The following is a 19,074-nucleotide window of genomic DNA, read 5'->3' on the forward strand; positions in this document are numbered from 1 at the left end:
TAATCAGATAGTGACATACTTGAAAATTAGGTTAATTTAAGGAGGAGGTAGCTGTTACTGATTATGAAAAGATCTCGAGAATAGACATATGATGGAGTGTCTGAAGTAGAGTGGTATATAAGATTGACTCTTGAACAGATCAAGGAAATTAGAGGCAATAAACATGTAAGTGCCAAGACAGCAAAAACTGTTTTATGCTGCTGGATGTGCATACGTGTCTAAATCATTGTCAGGCACATATTAGACACTAGAAAAATATTTATTGGGTAAATTAATATAATGAATGATAAAAATGTTAACATACCAACTTTAAGTACATTCAATTGCTTCAGATTTGATTCTATAATGGTGTCTTAGTTCATGTGGGCAGACTGGGTGGCTTATAAACAACAGAAATTTCTCACAGTCCTGGAGGCTGGAAGGCTGAGATCAGGGTGCCAGCAGCATCGTTGGGTGGGGGACTTCTGCAAGGTCTTCGTACAAGGTGCAAAGGAACTCTCTGGAGCCTCTTTTTAGGCCATTAATCTCATACATGAGGGCTCCACCCTCTAGACTTAATCACCTCCCAAAGGCCCCACCTCCTAATACTACCACATTGGGCATAGATTTCAACATACACATTTTGGGGGGATACAAACACTAAGACCCTAGCAAATGGGAAGCAAAGGAATAAAAAGCTGGCATGTTAACTTTATCAGTGATGCTTCCTTACTCATATCTTAGAAAAAAGCAAATATACTATTTTGTCGTAATTCTTGTGTGAGATACATATATGTTATTATTTTCTGAACATTTTTATACAAAAAAATGAATGCAATTTAAAAAACACAAAGGAAATGGAATGCAACACATAAAACAGTGATCATTTAATTCTGCACATACAAGTGGTAGAGAACTATATTTCTATAACAAGACAAAGTTTGGTTTTTATAAAATAAAGCATAATGATTAATGTTGAAATGTAGCAATGAAAATTTAGAACCTAAAGACTGAAAGAATTCACATCCCAAATGAGGACTTTTCCCAGAGTAACTGCAGAATAATATCAAAAACTGAGGGAACAGGCACTGTAAGAAGAACTGAATTAATTAGCCAGTCAGTCAAGTATTTAAAGTAGTTTCATTCTCAAAATGTAGCAGAAAAATCTGAAGAGATTTTTTAAAAAGATAAATTGAAAAATAATGATCAACTAAAGGGACTAAAGTCAAATATATTCTGGAAAGAACTCTGCTAAACCGCCAAACAATAAGTAATTTACAGATTATCTTAAAACTGTCAAGGTGGGTTGGAGGGAAGGGTTAATGAAAAACTTTCATTCATTCTATAGCACTACAATGAGAATTATACTCAATCCAGACAAGTATAACAAAAAGGAAAAGGACGAACTTTAAACAAATGTTGCTTTTGTACATGAAAGCATGCATTTTTATATCACAAATTCAATATCATTAAATAAAAACGAGCTTTCACCAGGGGAAACAGCAGTGGTTTCAAATAATTGAAAATTGAGTCTACCACATGACCCCTCTGAGCTACTCATGACAACAAATAAGCAAGAAAGGGGTCCATGTATCAGCTGAGGTGACTGGTTCTAAGTATAAAAGAGAAAATGTGATGCTACTAGAAAAGAAGGTATAAGGAGGAGAATGGCTTTCTGGGGCTCCTGTGGATACTCCAATGTCCTGTGCTTAATGTCCATAGGAAATCACATCAACCCGATATAGTCAGGATGTCTAAGGACCCAAACACTTTCGAAATAAAGGTTTTTCTCATTCAACCAGGCAAGAAACTACAACCAGCTGAGGCAATTGCTGAGGGCAAAGGGAATACAGAATGGTAGTGGGAAAAGGGAGTAAAAAATACCAATGGTGACCTCATGACTAATTGCTGAATTGAGGTCTTAATAGTTATGATTGTTTGATCCTTATTTCAATAAGGGATGCATTGTGTATAGTTTAAGCATTTTCCTCCCCCTTTCCCGTTCTCTTATCAACAAATATAAAATATGTCAATAATACCTAACCTTATATTTCAATATTTAGGTTATAGAACATTAAAGAGAAAGCGGTTCATCCCAAATAGGAATGAGTATCAAACAAAGACAAATGTAAGGACTTTGTAAATTTTCTTAGGAAGGTGGTTAGTGTGTTTTCAGTTGTACAAGGGACAGTTGAATCACGTTAGGAAGAAGCATGATTTTAGAACTTATCTGTGGTTAATAGGGATGCATGTGGATTCCAAGTTATCAAGAGATGAGCCTTGATAACCTTCTACTGTGTCAAATTAGTAGCTCAGAATTTCTTTCCCTCTATGTTCTGGGCTAAGGTTGGCCATAAGAGAAAATTATGTGTAAAATTTAGAAAGTGGGAGTGAACAACAGCTAGATGGAGGCTCAGGGGGTCAGCGTAGGATAAGACAAATTAGTGCTCATACATGGTGTCTTGAATCTGCTGATTCACTTTGTTGATGTGAAGCAGTAACTGGGCTTCCACATCCTCCACTTTTTGCTAGATCTCCTTCTCCTGCTCCTTTGGGCCAGGTATGTATTCATACCCTCGACAAATAACACTAGCCTCTTCTGCAAGTCATCCATGTCATTGAAGTTGGATAACTGGAGATGTTGAAAGGTTAACATGGTTTCCAGCTCATCCTCATAGGTTCCAGTTCATTCTTACAAGTTCTAGTGTGCCCTTGCTCTCCCTCACGCTATGTCCATATTTCTTATGTACACTTGCCCTCTTCACTTCCAATCCAGCACCAGACACAGAAGCAGCAGCTGTAGTTGAACTGTTTAACCACTCCGACAATTGCACAAACAAATCTTTATAATAATTTGTTATAAATCATTATTAGTGGCCAATCTCTAATTCATCTCTGACTGGTACAAATACCTACAAAATTGAGCACACGTCCTCAAACTTCTCTTTTCTAGGGAATCTATTTGGTTTAAATATGTAATTTAAAGAATCTCTCTAAGAATGTTCCATATTGTTTAGTCATTTTGACATATTATATAATAAGAAAATATTTTTAGCAAAGCATTTTATTTTAAATATTTTGCCTGTTTAACCAAAGGTTACGATATTTAATCTACATTATATTAGAAAAAAATTGATCCGCGAATTTAAAAATGTATCTTGGTAGGTTTAGAGACAAAATATACCCTGCTTGGTATTTACCAAGAGTTTAAGATAACTAAAACTTGATAAACTTTGATTATGAAAACAATTACCACAACTTTATTCTAAATGATTAATTCTTAAAGCCTTCACTTATACTCTTTTAAATCAAACCTTTATTAATAACAAATGTTGCTTGAAAGGGTATGCATTTTCAAGCCCTTTGTATTTTGTGGTGGTTTGAGTTGTATCACTTCAAAACTGCAAACTCTGTGTTTTTAAATTAGCAGATAGATACCTGAAGTACTATTTTTGCAGGCTTTGCACAGGCCCCTGTCTACTACTTTGATATAGTCTATACATAGTCTGTATACATCCTGTATTCTGAGCTGGTAAAATACATTGGAACTAACATATTAAATATTTTATGTGCTTTTACAAGTGCAAAGTGCAAAAACACATACATTAGGCTCATTGATGACTCTAAAGTGGATTGACATTTTGTGATAATGCCTAAACCTTTTGACTCTTGTATAAAGAACATAGCCTCCCTTCACTTTTGCCTTAACTTGGAGGTGGCATGTTTAAATTTTCACATATACTTAAAGAGTTCATCTGATCTTGTTTCCTACTGTGTAGTTTTATTTAAATCTTAGTAATTTTTATGCTGTAGCCTTTAATGATGTTTGTGACTAAGAGTAAAGCCAAATTAAAATTGAAAACCCTTCAAAATACTTACAAATGAAATGGGTTGATGTCTAGGATTTGCTTCAAAATAATGTGAGGTAGGAGAAAGGAGCATAGATGAAGAAAGGAGTGTAGATGAAGAAGAAAGGAGTGTAGATGAAACAATATCAGTCAACTTTTGATAAAGGTAGAAACCTCTTCATGAGGTCACTTGTGGTAGGCCCTTATATAGCTTCAGGATGGGGGCTGGTTATCAGAAAGAGCAACCACATGATTAGTGGGTTGGAACTTTGAGCTAGCATAAATTCCAGGGAGAGGAGGGTGGCTAGAGTTTAAGTTCAAATACATGGCCAGTGATTTAATCAGTCATGCCTACATGATGAAATCCCAAATAATTCTCTGTACACCTGAACCAATAGAACTTCCTAACTGGTAAACAACATTGATGTGCCAGGAGGGTAACACTTCCTGATTCCTGAGGAGAAGGCACAGAAGCTCTGTGTTCCCTCCCTGAATCCATCCTACGTGTATCCTGTGTAATAAAACTATAATTTAAGTATAGCACTTTCCTGTATGCTGTGAATCATCCTAAGAAGATTCACAAATAATCAAACCTGAGGAGATCTATCATGGGAACCCCCATCTTTGTAGCTAAGTTTTCAGAAGAGGGATAGCCTAAGGATACCCCCAGGACTTGCAGCTGACATCTGAAGCGAGAGCAGTCTTACGGAGAACTTTTCCCTTGACCTGTGAGTTCTAACTCAGGTGGTTAGTGTCAGAATTTAACTGTAGTGTACCCAGTTGGTCAGACCAGTTGGAGTAAACATAATTGTCTTTTGAATAAAGTTTACATTTATTTTGACATAAATTTTCCTTTTATATAGCTTTTTATTTTCCCATCTGTCCCTATTCTCTAATTCAAATTGGTGTCATAGAAACACCAAAATGAGTATATTTCCTAACATACATAGCACTTATCTTCATGTGAATGCTCATGGCACTCCCTTTGTCTAGAATGTCTTTCTTATAGCACATAAATATCATCCAGCATGATCGAGTGATTCTTTTATACTCAGTTTAGTAATCATTTCTGCAGGGTGTTTTCCCAACTACTATCCAGCAACCTCTTCCCACTCCAATACCCATAACCACTGCTAAAAAAACTTGAAGTACTTCTTTTTAGTATTTTTATCAAACCTTGTGTTTATCTCTATTATTGTACTTGTACCTCATTTCATAATGCTCATGTATCTGTTTTCCACAGGATGCTGTTAGCACCTCAAGAATATGACTCTATTTTGCTGTTTTGTTTTTATCCCCAGGACCTAGCTCAATGGTTGCAACAAAGTATGGGCAATAAATATTTGTTGTGGGAATTATTTGAATGAAGTGAATACATTTGTGTATGTCTTTCATAATGTGCTTTTGTTGTTCTCTAGATCTAGGCTTATTATGGGATTTATTCTATGGAAGTTATTTTGTAATTAACTTTAAATAAGCTTTTCTGTTGGGGAGCACTGTTAACCTTGTAACTTTTTCTATAAATTTCCTTCATGTTCAAATTAATCTATTCCATTTGCTTTGCGCACTTTTTCCTCTCTCAATTTGAAATGTCCTTGTACGTTTTCATAGAAATATTTTGTAATTACATTGTGATTTGGACATCTGAAATCTAAATAATAACTATATTAATTTTGAAAACATGTCATACTGACCTAACGTTAGATCTTAAGCTTGAGGATTATACAAATATTTATCACTCAAGGTTATCAACTGTTGAGTAGTGAAATCCTTGATTATTCTATTAGACTGCGTCTTCATTACGCTGATTTGATTATTTTTTCCTATCGTGTATGTAGAGCAGACTTCCTTTGGTCCAACAAACATTAAGACTGTGCCTCTATAACATCGCTTATTTAGATGATGAGTGAAATTTCAATTACTCTAGATGCATGATCTGTGTGTAATTAAAAGACTGAAACAAGAAATTTGCTTTTTTTCCCTTAAAATTGCAGCTGAAACTATGTAGGCGCCTGGACTCCCACTGTAAGATAGTTGAGAATGATTATCGGAATCTTCCAGGAGAAAAATTTCCGTAAGTACTCTTGTCATCAAAAAATTTTCAAATCTTATATACAGAGAATGGAAAATAATACATTTATATCTATATATACCATTTTATTTTCTCCTAAGCTATTTCTTTGTAATTATGTAGAGGTGGATTAAATTTGTTTATGTTTGAGATTCTCCCTTCCATCCAGGTTGCTATGTCCATTTGTAGGCATTATTACGGTTGAAAAGTTAAAATAATATCTATAATTTCTATCTTAAGAGTTTGACATTACCATTAGAAAAGGAAGTAAAAGTCAAATCTTTCAGCAGCTGCAAAAAACATGCCCTGCTCAGGACCCTGAACAAATGCTATCACTCAACAATATTTCTGAATGAATAAACATATACATGGGGTGAGAATCACTCCATATTACTGAAAACTGCCTGGAAATTAACACCAGATCCATTCCATTTATCTATTTCCATATACGTCATCCTAGATTAAAACATTTTCATATAATTTTCTACTATATTCCAGAAAACGTCATCCCGTTTCTCTGATTTTAAAGTCCCAACCACCTTAAATATTGAGCTCAAGTCGCATCTCCTTATTGATGCCTCTGGCTTAAAATTAATTTCCCTTTTCTTTCGTACTAGTGCACAGTGTATCACAAATTAGTACTTTCTTGCCCTCTAACTTTAATCTGTGTAAACTGTGCCCATCTAGTTAGATAAAAAGCTCTTTCAGATCACCAAGAAGGTCTTAGTTTTCTGTGCTATTTCCCTCTTTCAACAAACAACCCAGAAAATATAGTGCCAAACACTGAGTGGATGTACTATACGTAATGACTGATTGATTAGAAGAATGACTATACTTTCTACTCAATGTGACCTTTTCTAAGAAGCCTTCCAAAATGAAAAGAAAGCCTTAGGCTAATATATTTAAACAATTTGCATAATAATGTATTTTCCCTTGTGGGTTTGGCTTTATTCATTTATATGTAAATGATCGCATATATGTGACCATATCAATTTAATAAGGAAGGAGACAAAAGGCACAGACAGAGAGACAAACAATATGAATATCACTGCTGTAGTGTTAGCTCTGGAATACTGTAGTCTTAGCTCTGGAATAAATACGTCTGGATTCTTAGCTCTGTCAGATGTCAGCTCTTTTATCTTGAGCAAATTACCTAACTCGGGTGTCTTATGATTTCATCCAAAAAATGGTGATAATTTGTAACCACTTCACACTTTTTTTTGGAAAATAAATGGAGGATATATGAGAAATAGACAAAACTTAAGTGTGTGTGTATATATACATATATATCATAACATAGGTTATGAACTGTAGTATAAGCATATACATATATGCACATACAGTTCAGAACTTACTCTATACTGTGATCACCATAATATTATATCATTCTGAGACAGTCTTTCAAGACTAGTTGTTTTGGGGATATAGTTAAAGAAAATACCGAGTCAACCTCTGGGAAAGAACTCACTCGAAATAGAAATGTAGCTGTAGTACTTAGTATGACCTAGTAAAAATCCTCAAGGTCAGGAAAAGGATAATTTGAGTACCAAAGAGCATGTGTCATTTAGATCACCTTCTGACTCAGCCTGCAGGGACCGATGCCTGAATCCTAGGAGAAAATGTCTCTAAAATATATGTCTGACGTTTAGAGGAAAAGCCACATGGTCCTGTAGCCTAAGTCAGAGAGCATAATGAGGATTATTGTTGGCAAATGATGACACAGATACAACCACTTAAGAGACATCCACAATGAAGAGCAGCTGGTAAGGCTTATTCGTTTTTGAGGCACTAGTTAAATAGGCAAATGAGAAATACAGTTTTGCTGTGGTTTAGAGCTCTTTGTGGTTTTGGGGTGTTTTTCTAGCATTTTGGTAGTATTAGCAGCATCCTGCCATCAGCTGCAAGAGCTATGCATGCTGGGAAACAAATCATTAAATGCTATGACTTCCCTAAAAATTTTAAATAGCAGAATAGAAATAAAACAGACTTTCCTTCTGATTCAGCGCTCTTTGTCCTACTTGGCTGCCATCTTTACCTAGAGTTTCATAAAGTCACTTGGCAGATATTTTTAAAATCCATAATATTGAGTCATTGAAAATTTGATTCAACATGTTGATGGCAGGTCCAGGAAGCATAGTTCTTCAGGTGTCCTTTCTTAATCTGAGACAGTCGGCTTTGGAAGCCACTGACCTAGACTATGAATAATCCTTTTTTTTGTTTAAAGTTGTATTATTCATTCAGCTTTGGAATCAGCTAGCCTCAGTAAGTATTCTATTTCAACCATGTAATTAGTGGTCTGGGACAACTTTTCAGAACCTCATACTACTCTTCCTTGATTAGACCTATTTAACAACAGTGTTGTGAAGATTACAAATGATGTGATATGGCATATTATAGGTACTCAACAAATGACATCTCTTATAAGGTGAATAATGATGATCTAAATAATATTGCCCAGCGTGTTATAAATGTTAATTTATACACCTTTTAAAATCATTACATTAATGATTTGTAAATGTACCATATACAATGACTTATTTTCTAATAACATTTTTTATATAATTAGGTAAATATCATTGCAACCCACAACAAATTATAACAAGTTCTAAAAACTTAACATTGAAATTGATGAAATTTTACAGAACTGAAATTCTTTCTATTCTATCTGAGTAATAAAAATAAATTATTAAACATATAAAATACTTTTCATAGCAAACTACTTAGTTTGTTGAATTACATACCAAGGAAGTATTACTATTTTAATTCTAAGAACAGCCTAGTTAGCGATTTTTTATAATAACTTGTTTTGGGTGGTTGTGAGTTAGTTGTGCTTGTTTTTATTGCTACTTAGAAAATTAAATCCAAATATTTTCAGGAATAGATAAGTTTGAGTTATCCAATTGATTTTCCAATTGATTTTCCCAGTCTTTAGGATTTTGAGAAGTAATAAAATCTAAGTGACTTAGCTTCTCAGCAAAAAAAAAAACTATTTACTGGTTTTATTTTTTTCTATGTTGTATAAAATTCACAATTTTACCACTCACCTTTTAAAATATTCTAATAAGAGAAATATAGTATGTTTATGAAGTTCAGTGATTAATTATATGAAAAAGTTTATAATATATACTTAGTCCAGTTTTATATCTTCCTGTAAATCAATATAAAGATGAAAGTAGTAGATATTGGAGTTTTATTGGATACTTCTGATATCTTTTTAAACCTGTGCAATACTTTGAATTCTTTTTACCATACACATGTGACAAAATATTCTTTACTGATGGTATAAATAGATTCAACTGCTTTGTCATTGCAATCAAGTTGACCAATTCATAGAGAATATTACAAAGTGGCATTTTTATTTTATAAATATATATCATAAGCATATATATTTTAATATAGAAACTACTATAGAAATAATGACATATGTTTTAGTGCTGTTTTTGAAGACACAAATGAACATTTTTATGTCTTCTAAAATTTAGATAAGAGTTTAAAGAAAAAATTCTTTACTAAAGAGAATTTAAATACTTTCAATTCTTCATGGTCCTAATTTATAATGTTCCTGGTCAAGATTTAAAATGTAACCGGTGTTAGGATTCTGACAATCAGCAGATATTTTCCTAATATATCAAATTTTAGAAATCCATTCTTTCTAATACAAAGACTCCAAAATACAATAATGTATTAGAGAGCTGTCATTAAATTTCTATTGTATAAAATAACAATAAAAAGTAATTACAACACATATACTGAATTTGCTTGACATTCAAATTATGTATGGATAATGTTTCTGAATGTTTCCATTCTGACTGGAAACATGGAAGGAGAAAGAAGACAAGACATAATCCTTGTAGTCAAGATGCCTTCAGTCAGATACAGAAGCTAGTTCCTAATTTAATAGAAAGCAGACTAACTTATCACTGTACTACATGTACAAATAATTCAAATTGATTATAGGCAATGGAAGTATTCATTCCGGTAAGGAACTAGAAGCAGCCATTCCGGTAAGGAACTAGAAGCAATGATAAAAAGATTTGAATTCAAACTTAGAAGATAACAGGTTTTTAATAGGTAGTGAAGGAGGGAAAAAAAGGGAAGAGTTTTAGAAAAGGCACAGTTTTGGAAAGTACCATATGCACATCTCTTCAGAGAATGGCAAATTGGTCTCTGGCTGAAGTATAAGACATTTCTGGGGATAAAAATAAGAAAGAGGGAAAGATACACTGACATATTCTAGAAGGTCCTGTATATCAATTTAAGGAACTTGGTTTTTAATGCTCACTAAACAATTATGGAAAAGAACAATGGTTTAAACTGTGTATTAGGATAACAACTAAACAGTATGAAGAATATATAAAGTAAAAGGTTGGATTTTGAGTGAACAGTTAGACCACTGCTAGGCAAGGGCTTATGAAATCTTGAACGGGCTATGGAGTAGGGTGGGAATAAGGAAATGTTACAAAATAATTTAGTGCATTCTTTAAGATGAGGGTTAAAGGAAAGAGAGGTGACTATGAGATTCAGTCTTAGTGGTTGAGAGCATATTACAACTCAAAATACTAATTTACGGCAATGAAAATTTAAGAATTGTACTAAAATATGTGATTTTCTAAAAATCTACCAACAATCACTAAAGTATTTGATTTTACATGAGTTTTCTTTAGAAAATCAAAACCTGTATAAGTTTTAACATACTAGAGGTCTAAGCACAATCAGAATGATTGTAATTAATGAAGGAAGGAGCTTTACATGTAACAATGCACAAAATACCACCTTCGCTGTTAAATCTTTTAAATATGATTGTGATATTTCCCCATGATAAAAGTTATTAATTCTCAGGGGTAATATTAGATGACATGATTCACTTTGTTATGATCAGAAATGTTCTCACCCTAATATTTATTTTTCCCTAACAGAAAATAATGGAGTTATGTATAATATGTGTTATATGTATAAATATTTCAAAATTAGGAAATTATCCATTCTATATTTGCAGACAAGTAGAATAGCGCTTCTTATGTCTGGACAATGATATATGAGAATAAGAGCAATTCACAGAAAATCCCCAATGTCGACTGTACTTAATGTCTTCAATCTCCCCATACTAAAATTTAATCAAGTAACAATATAAGCTAAATTTTCTCTGCTTCAATATGGTATCTGACATGGATACCGTGAAGATATCAAATGGACAAACCCTTGCAAAATTAAAAAAAAGATGTAGGAGCTGCTCTGTCAAAACTAATTTATAAACTCAAGGATGATAAGTTTATGGCTTCATTGAGCTATTTACCAATTCCTAACATAATAGTCATTTCAGTCATATGAAGTGCATGCATGCATAATACTGGTTTTTATGGTTCTATTAATTTTTATGACTTTGTGTAGGTTATTGACCTCTTTCTCTATATGCCTACAGGCTTTATGTCATAAAGATATGAACTTGAAAGCAATGAGTAAAACGTGAGTTTACATGCCTATGTTGGCCTTGAAAATTATTAATGAGAATGATTGGAAAGGAGTAACAAAAATGGTGAATCCTAGTTTCCTAAAAATTGCTATTATCCTTAATTAACTTAAAAGCCTTCTGCAAACATTTTTTTAAGCTTTCATCATTGTATAGTTGATTTACAGTATTGTGCTAGTTTCAGATATACAGCAGTGATTGTTTTATTATACACAAACCTACATATATATACATATATATAATTTTTTCAGGTTATTTTCTATATGAGGTATTGAATATTGTTCCTTGTGTTATACAGTAAATTCTTGTTGCTTATCTGTTCTATACATAGCAGTGTGTATCTGTTAATCCCATACCCTTCCTCCCCACTCCCTCTCCCCTTTGGTAATCGTAAGTTTGTTTTCTATGGAAGACATGAACTTTTGAAACATACTCTAAAAGTTTCTATTGATAGAGTAAGAATTCAGTGCATATGCAGTTTTCTGATTTTAGGTAATCTGTTCCCCATTTTACTAGGCTTAGCTTTAAAAGCTAGAGTATAAAAAAAATTAATAGGCTAAATTAATTGGACTACAAAAACATCAGGTGGGAAAAATTCACAAAATTATGGTATTATAATAATAGTTACTGTTTGCTAAGAGCCAATCATATGCCCAGTGATGGACCAGGCCCTTAACTCATTATTTACAATATTTTCTAATAAATGCTATTAACTGTTTCTTTTTATAGATGCAGAATTTGAGACCCAGCAAGTATCATTAGTTAATATAAAAAGTTACCTAGTTAGGACATGGAAAGTCAGGGTTCTAATGTAGAAATGTCTGACTTGTAGAATATTTTTATGTGCATGTAAGTCAGTTTTGATCTGTAACTTCAAGATTCGTTTTCTAACAGGTGGGATGTCTGTTGACTGCCCAGCATTTCCTCCTATTTTTGAATCTCAGCTAATTAATTATTCAGCAAGTATAATATCACGTTCACATGACAAATTAAATTTAGAATCAGTGCCCGCACATTCAAATTAATCAGTTGTCAAAGTAACATCTTTCTCTGTTGCCTTTCTATTTAATCCTGATAAAGGATCAAAGTGAATAGCTCAATTCCTACACTATTAACAATAACTTGAACTTTCAAGATTTTACATTTCACAGTCTTCATCGTTTTATCTTCTCAGCCATTAGCAACACATTTTTAAAAGGTGGATATGAACTAGGTCACAACTGTACAAATTATATTTCAGTATGTGTTCTTTTCTGGGTCTCTATTCTTGCCTGTCATCATTATTGGTTTGCATGATTTAAAAACGGCCTGTGCATGCTCAAATATGATACTTGTAACTTCTTCAAGTACCTACTTGAAGAGATTTTCAAGTTCCTACTCTGCTCTTATCTGGCTCTTTGATTTATCTTTGTGCTCTTATCTGGCTCTTTGATTTATCTTTGATGCATTCCACTATTTATATAAAATTTGGAGATTGATTTATCTATCAAAATTCTAAAATTCTGAAGGAGGTTAATGTAGCTCATCATTTTTCTTCTGCTCAAAGTGTTAGATCTACATTAAGATCATTTTCCATTGCTCTTGGGCCTTTTAAAATTGTGTTCTAAGGTGAGAACAATGAATTACCTGACAGAAGAAGGTTTTACCTGCCCTGCCAACCTTCCAGCTCATGATGAAATCACTTTAGGTAGTTTTTACGCAGCCTGTAATGGCTGCTGGCATGCAACTGTGACAGACAAGGGCCAGACATCACCTGTATTTCACAGATCACACAAAACCAGTGTATCAGGGGAGGAAGGAAGTGAAGGATGAGAACTTGAACTCACTTCATTTTGAAGAGACATGGCTTACGTATGTCTGTCTTCTACCTTTGGGGAAAACAAAAATGGCAAGGTTGCAATAAACCAAACTTTCCAAAAGGTGAAATGGTTCAAAAGATTACTCGAACCAGTAAGAACTGCATTGCAAAATATTACCGTATAAAATGGGTCTAGGATGAACCTTGAAAACATGAAACTAAGAAGCCCAATAAAAGTCCAATTATATAATTCCATATATATAGAATGTCCAGAATAGGCAACTCCATAAAGACAGAAAGTAGATAAATGGTTGCCAGAAAGGCATGGGGTTGGGGGCACAGTAGGGAGGGGCTGCCAATGAGTATAGGTTTCTTTTGGGGTGATGAAATTTTTCTAGAAATAAATAGTGGTGGAGATTGCACAACTGTAGTAAAAGCAGAATAACTGGATATTTTGAAAGACCGATTATTATAATATGATGGACCAGCTCAGTTTATACCCATGTTGTTCAAGGGTCAACTATATTTCAGAAAATGGGAAAGGCAAGAAGTCCTAAAGTTTTCAAAAATATTTTTATAGAGAGCATGATATTTGAAATTATTTGAAATCCAGGAGTCCCTAAACTCTTAGCCTAGAAGTACTGAAGAATTTGTCTTCACAAGATGGGTGTATAAATTAGCCAGATAGTAAAAAATAGAAAAGCAAAGTGAACCCAGGTCAATGTTAGTATTTCTATTATTTATTCAAATTTTACTTTCTAGTATGGATATATGCTTCTATGTCTTAATGCTGATTCTGAAGGAGAAAGTTCTATGATAAAAAGAATCTAGCTTGCTGTCTTCTCTATGCCTCTTTTAGAGATGTGTAGTCTGAGAAGCTTTGTTTTAATAAAAATGGCACATTAAAATTGATTTTTTCCAAATAAAACCATTAACTTTATATGCTAATATTATAGAAACTTAGATGTGCTGTAGTTAAGTTTTGAGTAAGCCATAAACACAATTGCTTTTCAATAAGCATTACACTTAATTTTTTTCCTCAAACACATTCAAAGCATCTGAAAGCACAGCACAATTTTGGCAATGTAGAACTCCGGCCCAAAATATATATTTACACAAATCCCTGCTTTATATAATTCTCAGTAGAAAAGCTAAATTCAAACAAAGCATCTTATTTTCTGTACCTGCATAGTACACAAGTTGAATTGCATATGAAAACAAATGTTTCATGTTTTGATTTGCAGTTATTTTTATTTGCTAAACTATCTCTTTAACTTACAGTGGAAATGGGATTCAGTATGACACAGTTAACATTTTAAAACTCATACTGAAATAACTAAAAGGAGAAACATTAAAGTAGAGTAGCAGAAAGAATAAGACTTTTTACCTTGAAAATATGGAAATGGTTTTAGGTACCATTTACTGAGCATGTTTTAAAAAGCCTCACACCATACACAAAAGTAAACTCAAAATGGCTTAAAGACTTAAATCTAAGACATGACACTAAGACTCCTAGAAGAGAACAGAGGCAAAACATTCTCTGACATAAATTGTACCTACGTTTTCTTAGGTCAGTCTCCCAAGGCAATAGAAATGAAAGCAAAAATAAACAAATGGGACCTAATCAAACTTACAAGCTTTCACACAGCAAAGGAAACCAAAACAAACTGAAAAGACTACTTACAGAATGGAAGAAAATCTTTACAAACAAGTGACCAAGGGCATAACTTCCAAAATATACAAACAGCTCATACAACTTAATAACAACAAAAAAACAACCCAATCAAAAAATGGGCAGAAGACCTAAGTAGACATCTCTCCAAAGCAGACATACTGATGGCCAAGAAGCATGTGAAAAGATGCTCAACATCACTAATCAGTAGAGAAATGCAAACTACAATGAGGTACCACTTCACACCAGTCAGAATGGCCATCATTTAAAAACCTACAAATAGTAAATGCTGGAGAGGGTGTGGAGAAAAGGGAGCCCTCCCACACCATTGGTGGGAATGTAAATTTGTGCAGCCACTATGGAAAACAGTATGCAGGTTCCTTAAAAAACTACAAATAGAGTTACCATACGATCTAGCAATCCCACTTCTGGGCATATATCTGAAAAAAACTCCAGTTCAAAAAGATACACGTACGTACCCCAATGTTCATAGCAGTACTATTTGCAATAGCCAAGACATAGAAGCAATCTAAATGTCCATCAACAGAGGAATGGATAAAGAAGATATAGTACATATATACAATGGAATAGTATTCAGCCATTAAAAAGAATGAAGTAATGCCATTTGAAGCAACATGGATGGACCTAGAGATTATCATATTAAGTGAACACAGAGAAAGACAAATATTACATGATATCACTTATATGTGGAATCTAAAAAAATGCTACAAATGAACTTATTTACAAAACAGAAACAGGCTCACAGTTACAGAAAACAAACTTATGGTTGCCAAAAGGGAAAGGGAGGAGGGTTAAATTAGGAGTTTTGGATTAGCAGCTATAAACCACTATATATAAAATAGATAAGTAACAAGGTCCTATTGTATAGCACAGTATATATGTGTGTGTGTGTGTGTGTGTGTATATATATAGATAGATAGATATAAAGCTGAATCACCTTGTTGTATACCAGAAACTAACACAACATTGTAAATCAACTCTACTTCAATAAAAAATTTTTTTAAGTTCTGCTTATTTACGATGTGAAGTAATCTTCTTATCATACTTACAACTCATCATCATAAAAAAAAGCCTGAACAGTAAAGCAGTGAAACTTTCCCAAAGTCACAAAATTTAACAAGACAACATTTAATGTCATTGCACGTTAATAAGTTAACATGTAATGAGATTAAAACTTCTGTTTCAATAAATTCCACCATACCATACAACTGATTATAACACATACACATGAAAAAATAAACATATAAACTACAAAAAATCCTTCTCTCCATCTAAATGGGGCAAATATTTGTAAAGCATACTTTGTAAAATTTGGTTTTCAAACAAAATATCTGCAGAGCTATTTTGTAATCACTTACTGACACATATTTAAAGTAACCAGTTGTTAAACTATTATGTTCAAGTCCTCTATTACCTGCAAAGTTGTTTGAATGCACAAGAACTTCCTCTTCTAGCATAGTGACACAAAGCAGCACCATGAGTGGAATATATTTACACAACAGGGTGACATTAAAGCTATTTACTTCAGTTGAGGTAGTGTTATAGGCCATGTTACCATAATTTCTTGTGAAAGGAACAATACTACTGCTTAATAAGCCATCCATTAATGAGAATGATGATAGTTTATGTAGAATGTATTCATCAAATTTAAAGGTAAAATGGCATCTTTTCCAAAAGGAAATGTATTATATTGCAAATATACTCCTGTATTGGAAGCAGACTTCTAATACATGTAGATTCTAGATATCAGTATGTATCCTCTCTTAATATCACTTAAATATGGTGAAATATAGTGCTTAATGTTTTATAAATAAAATGTTTCCTAGGGTTTAAAAGCCTCACATACATCTTCCTTGTAATCTGTATAAAGTGTTTTTAGTGATTAACAAGTTTAATGCTTGTTTTTAACATACTCTTTCATTATTTTTCTTAGGACATTAACAGTATGTTCTGTCATGGTGTGGTTTCTTTAAACAACCATTAAGATACACTCTCTGCATACGAAGAAATTTTTCTTTTTCTGTGTACCCTACCATTAGAAAAACTCACATTTTTAATATGTTGGTTATACAGAAGCCATTCCAGATTAAAGAATGCTAACAAGATTTTGATACTAAGATAAAGGTACATGTATCAGATTTTGCATTACAAGAACAAAAACAAAATTTTTATGGCCAGAATTTAAACAACCCCAAACTAAGCCATCTCATAAATATTTAAGAAAATATATGTTTTTAAGTTGTACATACAAAAAAACATTGAAAAAGCATCTCTGGAAATGAAATGGTAATTGCCATTTCTTTCACAGCTAGTCTATTGCTGTGATTTGATATAATAATTGAGACACTGATTTACTCTAGGGTTGTGCTAGGGTTATACATTTATGGATAAAATGGAGACCAGAGCATGTATTTTAGATGTTAATGATATTCAGTCTATGTCTAAATTGACTGACTACTTTTTAGTCAAAAGAATCAGTCTTTTTACACTACCACAAGAAAGAGAGGCATAAAAAGAGAGAAGGAGAAAAAGAGAGGAGGATTAGAATTTTATTGAACTTCACAGAGCCAGGCTAAACCTAGAGAGCATATTATTACAGACTATTTCTCTTCCAATTTAACTCAAAGCAACTTGTCAAGATTTGCTTCTTTATTGAAGGAAACCTTGAAAATTAGAACAGCAATGTTCATATTTATAGCAAGTGTAAATGATAAGCCCAAAGGTACTACATCAAATGTAGTCAAGAAATATTCTAACACTTTTTATTGTTTTGTTATTTTTATTTGTCTCCAATATCTTCAAGCCTGTATCTACAAGATGAAACCTTTGTCCAAAGAAAGCAACTGAAATATGGAGTGGAAAAGCATTTCCCAGTTTGTTTCCTTTTCTAATTCCAACCCCTTGTTTCTCATCCTTTAGTTATCTTAGTCACTAGGAAGGAACTACATGTGAAAGGGTTGTCATTGATGGTGAAGCAGTCATCGGTACCGAGATGGACCATGACATCAATGCCTTTAATCATGGACTGCAAAGGGCACTTCTCCTTAAATTAATGTGAAATAAGTCCTGGGATTCCTTATCAAATTTCAGTACACTATAGTCAAATTATATTTGTATAATTCAGTCATTCACTTAACATAATTTTGTAAAAATACAGTATATGTATAGGCATACATTTTAATATTTAAACAGTAGTGGAATTTCAAATTCAGTTATATATATTTTTGTTAGGTATTTATACTTTTTAATTTCCATTTTGAAGCAAGATGGACATATTTTAAATATACCTAGACATACTATCATTTTATAGTTTCAATTAAAATATTCTTTTTATTTTTGTACCTTCTGTTCAGTTGAACAGAATTGTCTATTATTGTCAAACCACGAATTTATCTAAAATGAGAAGGTTATTTTTAGTTTGTTACTAGCACTATTTTTGTTTCCTTTCTGTATTTGGTCATTTCTTTTCCATCTTACTTTATCTTAGAAATTCTCATTTAACACAGTGTGGCCTTGATCTTCAAACAAACACTGAACATGATGCTCCTCACATACTCACACCCTTTACAGGCTGGCCTCAAGAAAATTCCACATCGTTTAGAGCTGGTTCAGTTGCTAATGGAATCTCAGAGCGTGATATGAATTCTCTAGATAACATGATGTCAGGAATACTGACTTTTATACTTTAAGAATACCTATCTTTGAAATCACACACACACATTTTATTATAATCATGTGCACAGTGTATTTATTATTTGTAATATTTGAGTAATTTCATTGCTTCCCTTGAGATGCGTGACTCTATGGGCGATCAGAATATTTTTCACAAGAGGAAGAGAGGTGGCATGGAAGCTGGATAGACAACAGTCACCACTATAGGCACCTTCCTAACCAGAGCTATTGAGGAAGCAGCTATTGATTGATCTTTATGTATTTGCATAACTGTCATTACATCTCGGCTTTACCATAATTAAAGCAAATAAAAACATTAATATTGTACTTTATAAATTGTTAACTTGTCCACTAACTCAGTTAATTGTCATCAGCTACCTATGTTTGATTAACTTTATAAACGCTTATTTTATTACATTCAGAATCACTTACTATTTAAGACAATTCCTAATAGTAAGTGATTTTTTCCCCCTAACTAGACAAGTATTTGAAATGACAGATCTTGATGAGATCATTTAACATTTTCCACCATCGTTATTGAGGTTG

At 33.0% G+C, this 19,074-nt stretch overlaps 1 protein-coding gene across 2 annotated transcripts in view; it reads left to right on the forward strand.

Moving 5' to 3' along the window:
* The window catches only part of LOC307176748 (uncharacterized protein), a 580,566-nt gene that overhangs the window by 552,135 nt on the left and 9,357 nt on the right, over positions 1-19,074 (forward strand). Inside the window, exon 7 of one of the 2 annotated variants that reach the window (XR_013824880.1) lies at positions 5,822-5,901. Coding sequence is in view for 1 of the 2 variants with exons in the window: in XM_079903151.1 (XP_079759277.1) it covers positions 5,822-5,825 (4 nt within the window). In the remaining variant the exon portion in view is untranslated. Of the gene's footprint in view, positions 1-5,821; positions 6,223-19,074 lie in introns of those variants that run through there. The other variant, XM_079903151.1, reaches the window with a different exon arrangement.

Source organism: Stenella coeruleoalba (assembly GCF_951394435.1).
Source record: "Stenella coeruleoalba genome assembly, chromosome: 18".
Classification (NCBI taxonomy): Eukaryota; Metazoa; Chordata; class Mammalia; order Artiodactyla; family Delphinidae; genus Stenella; species Stenella coeruleoalba.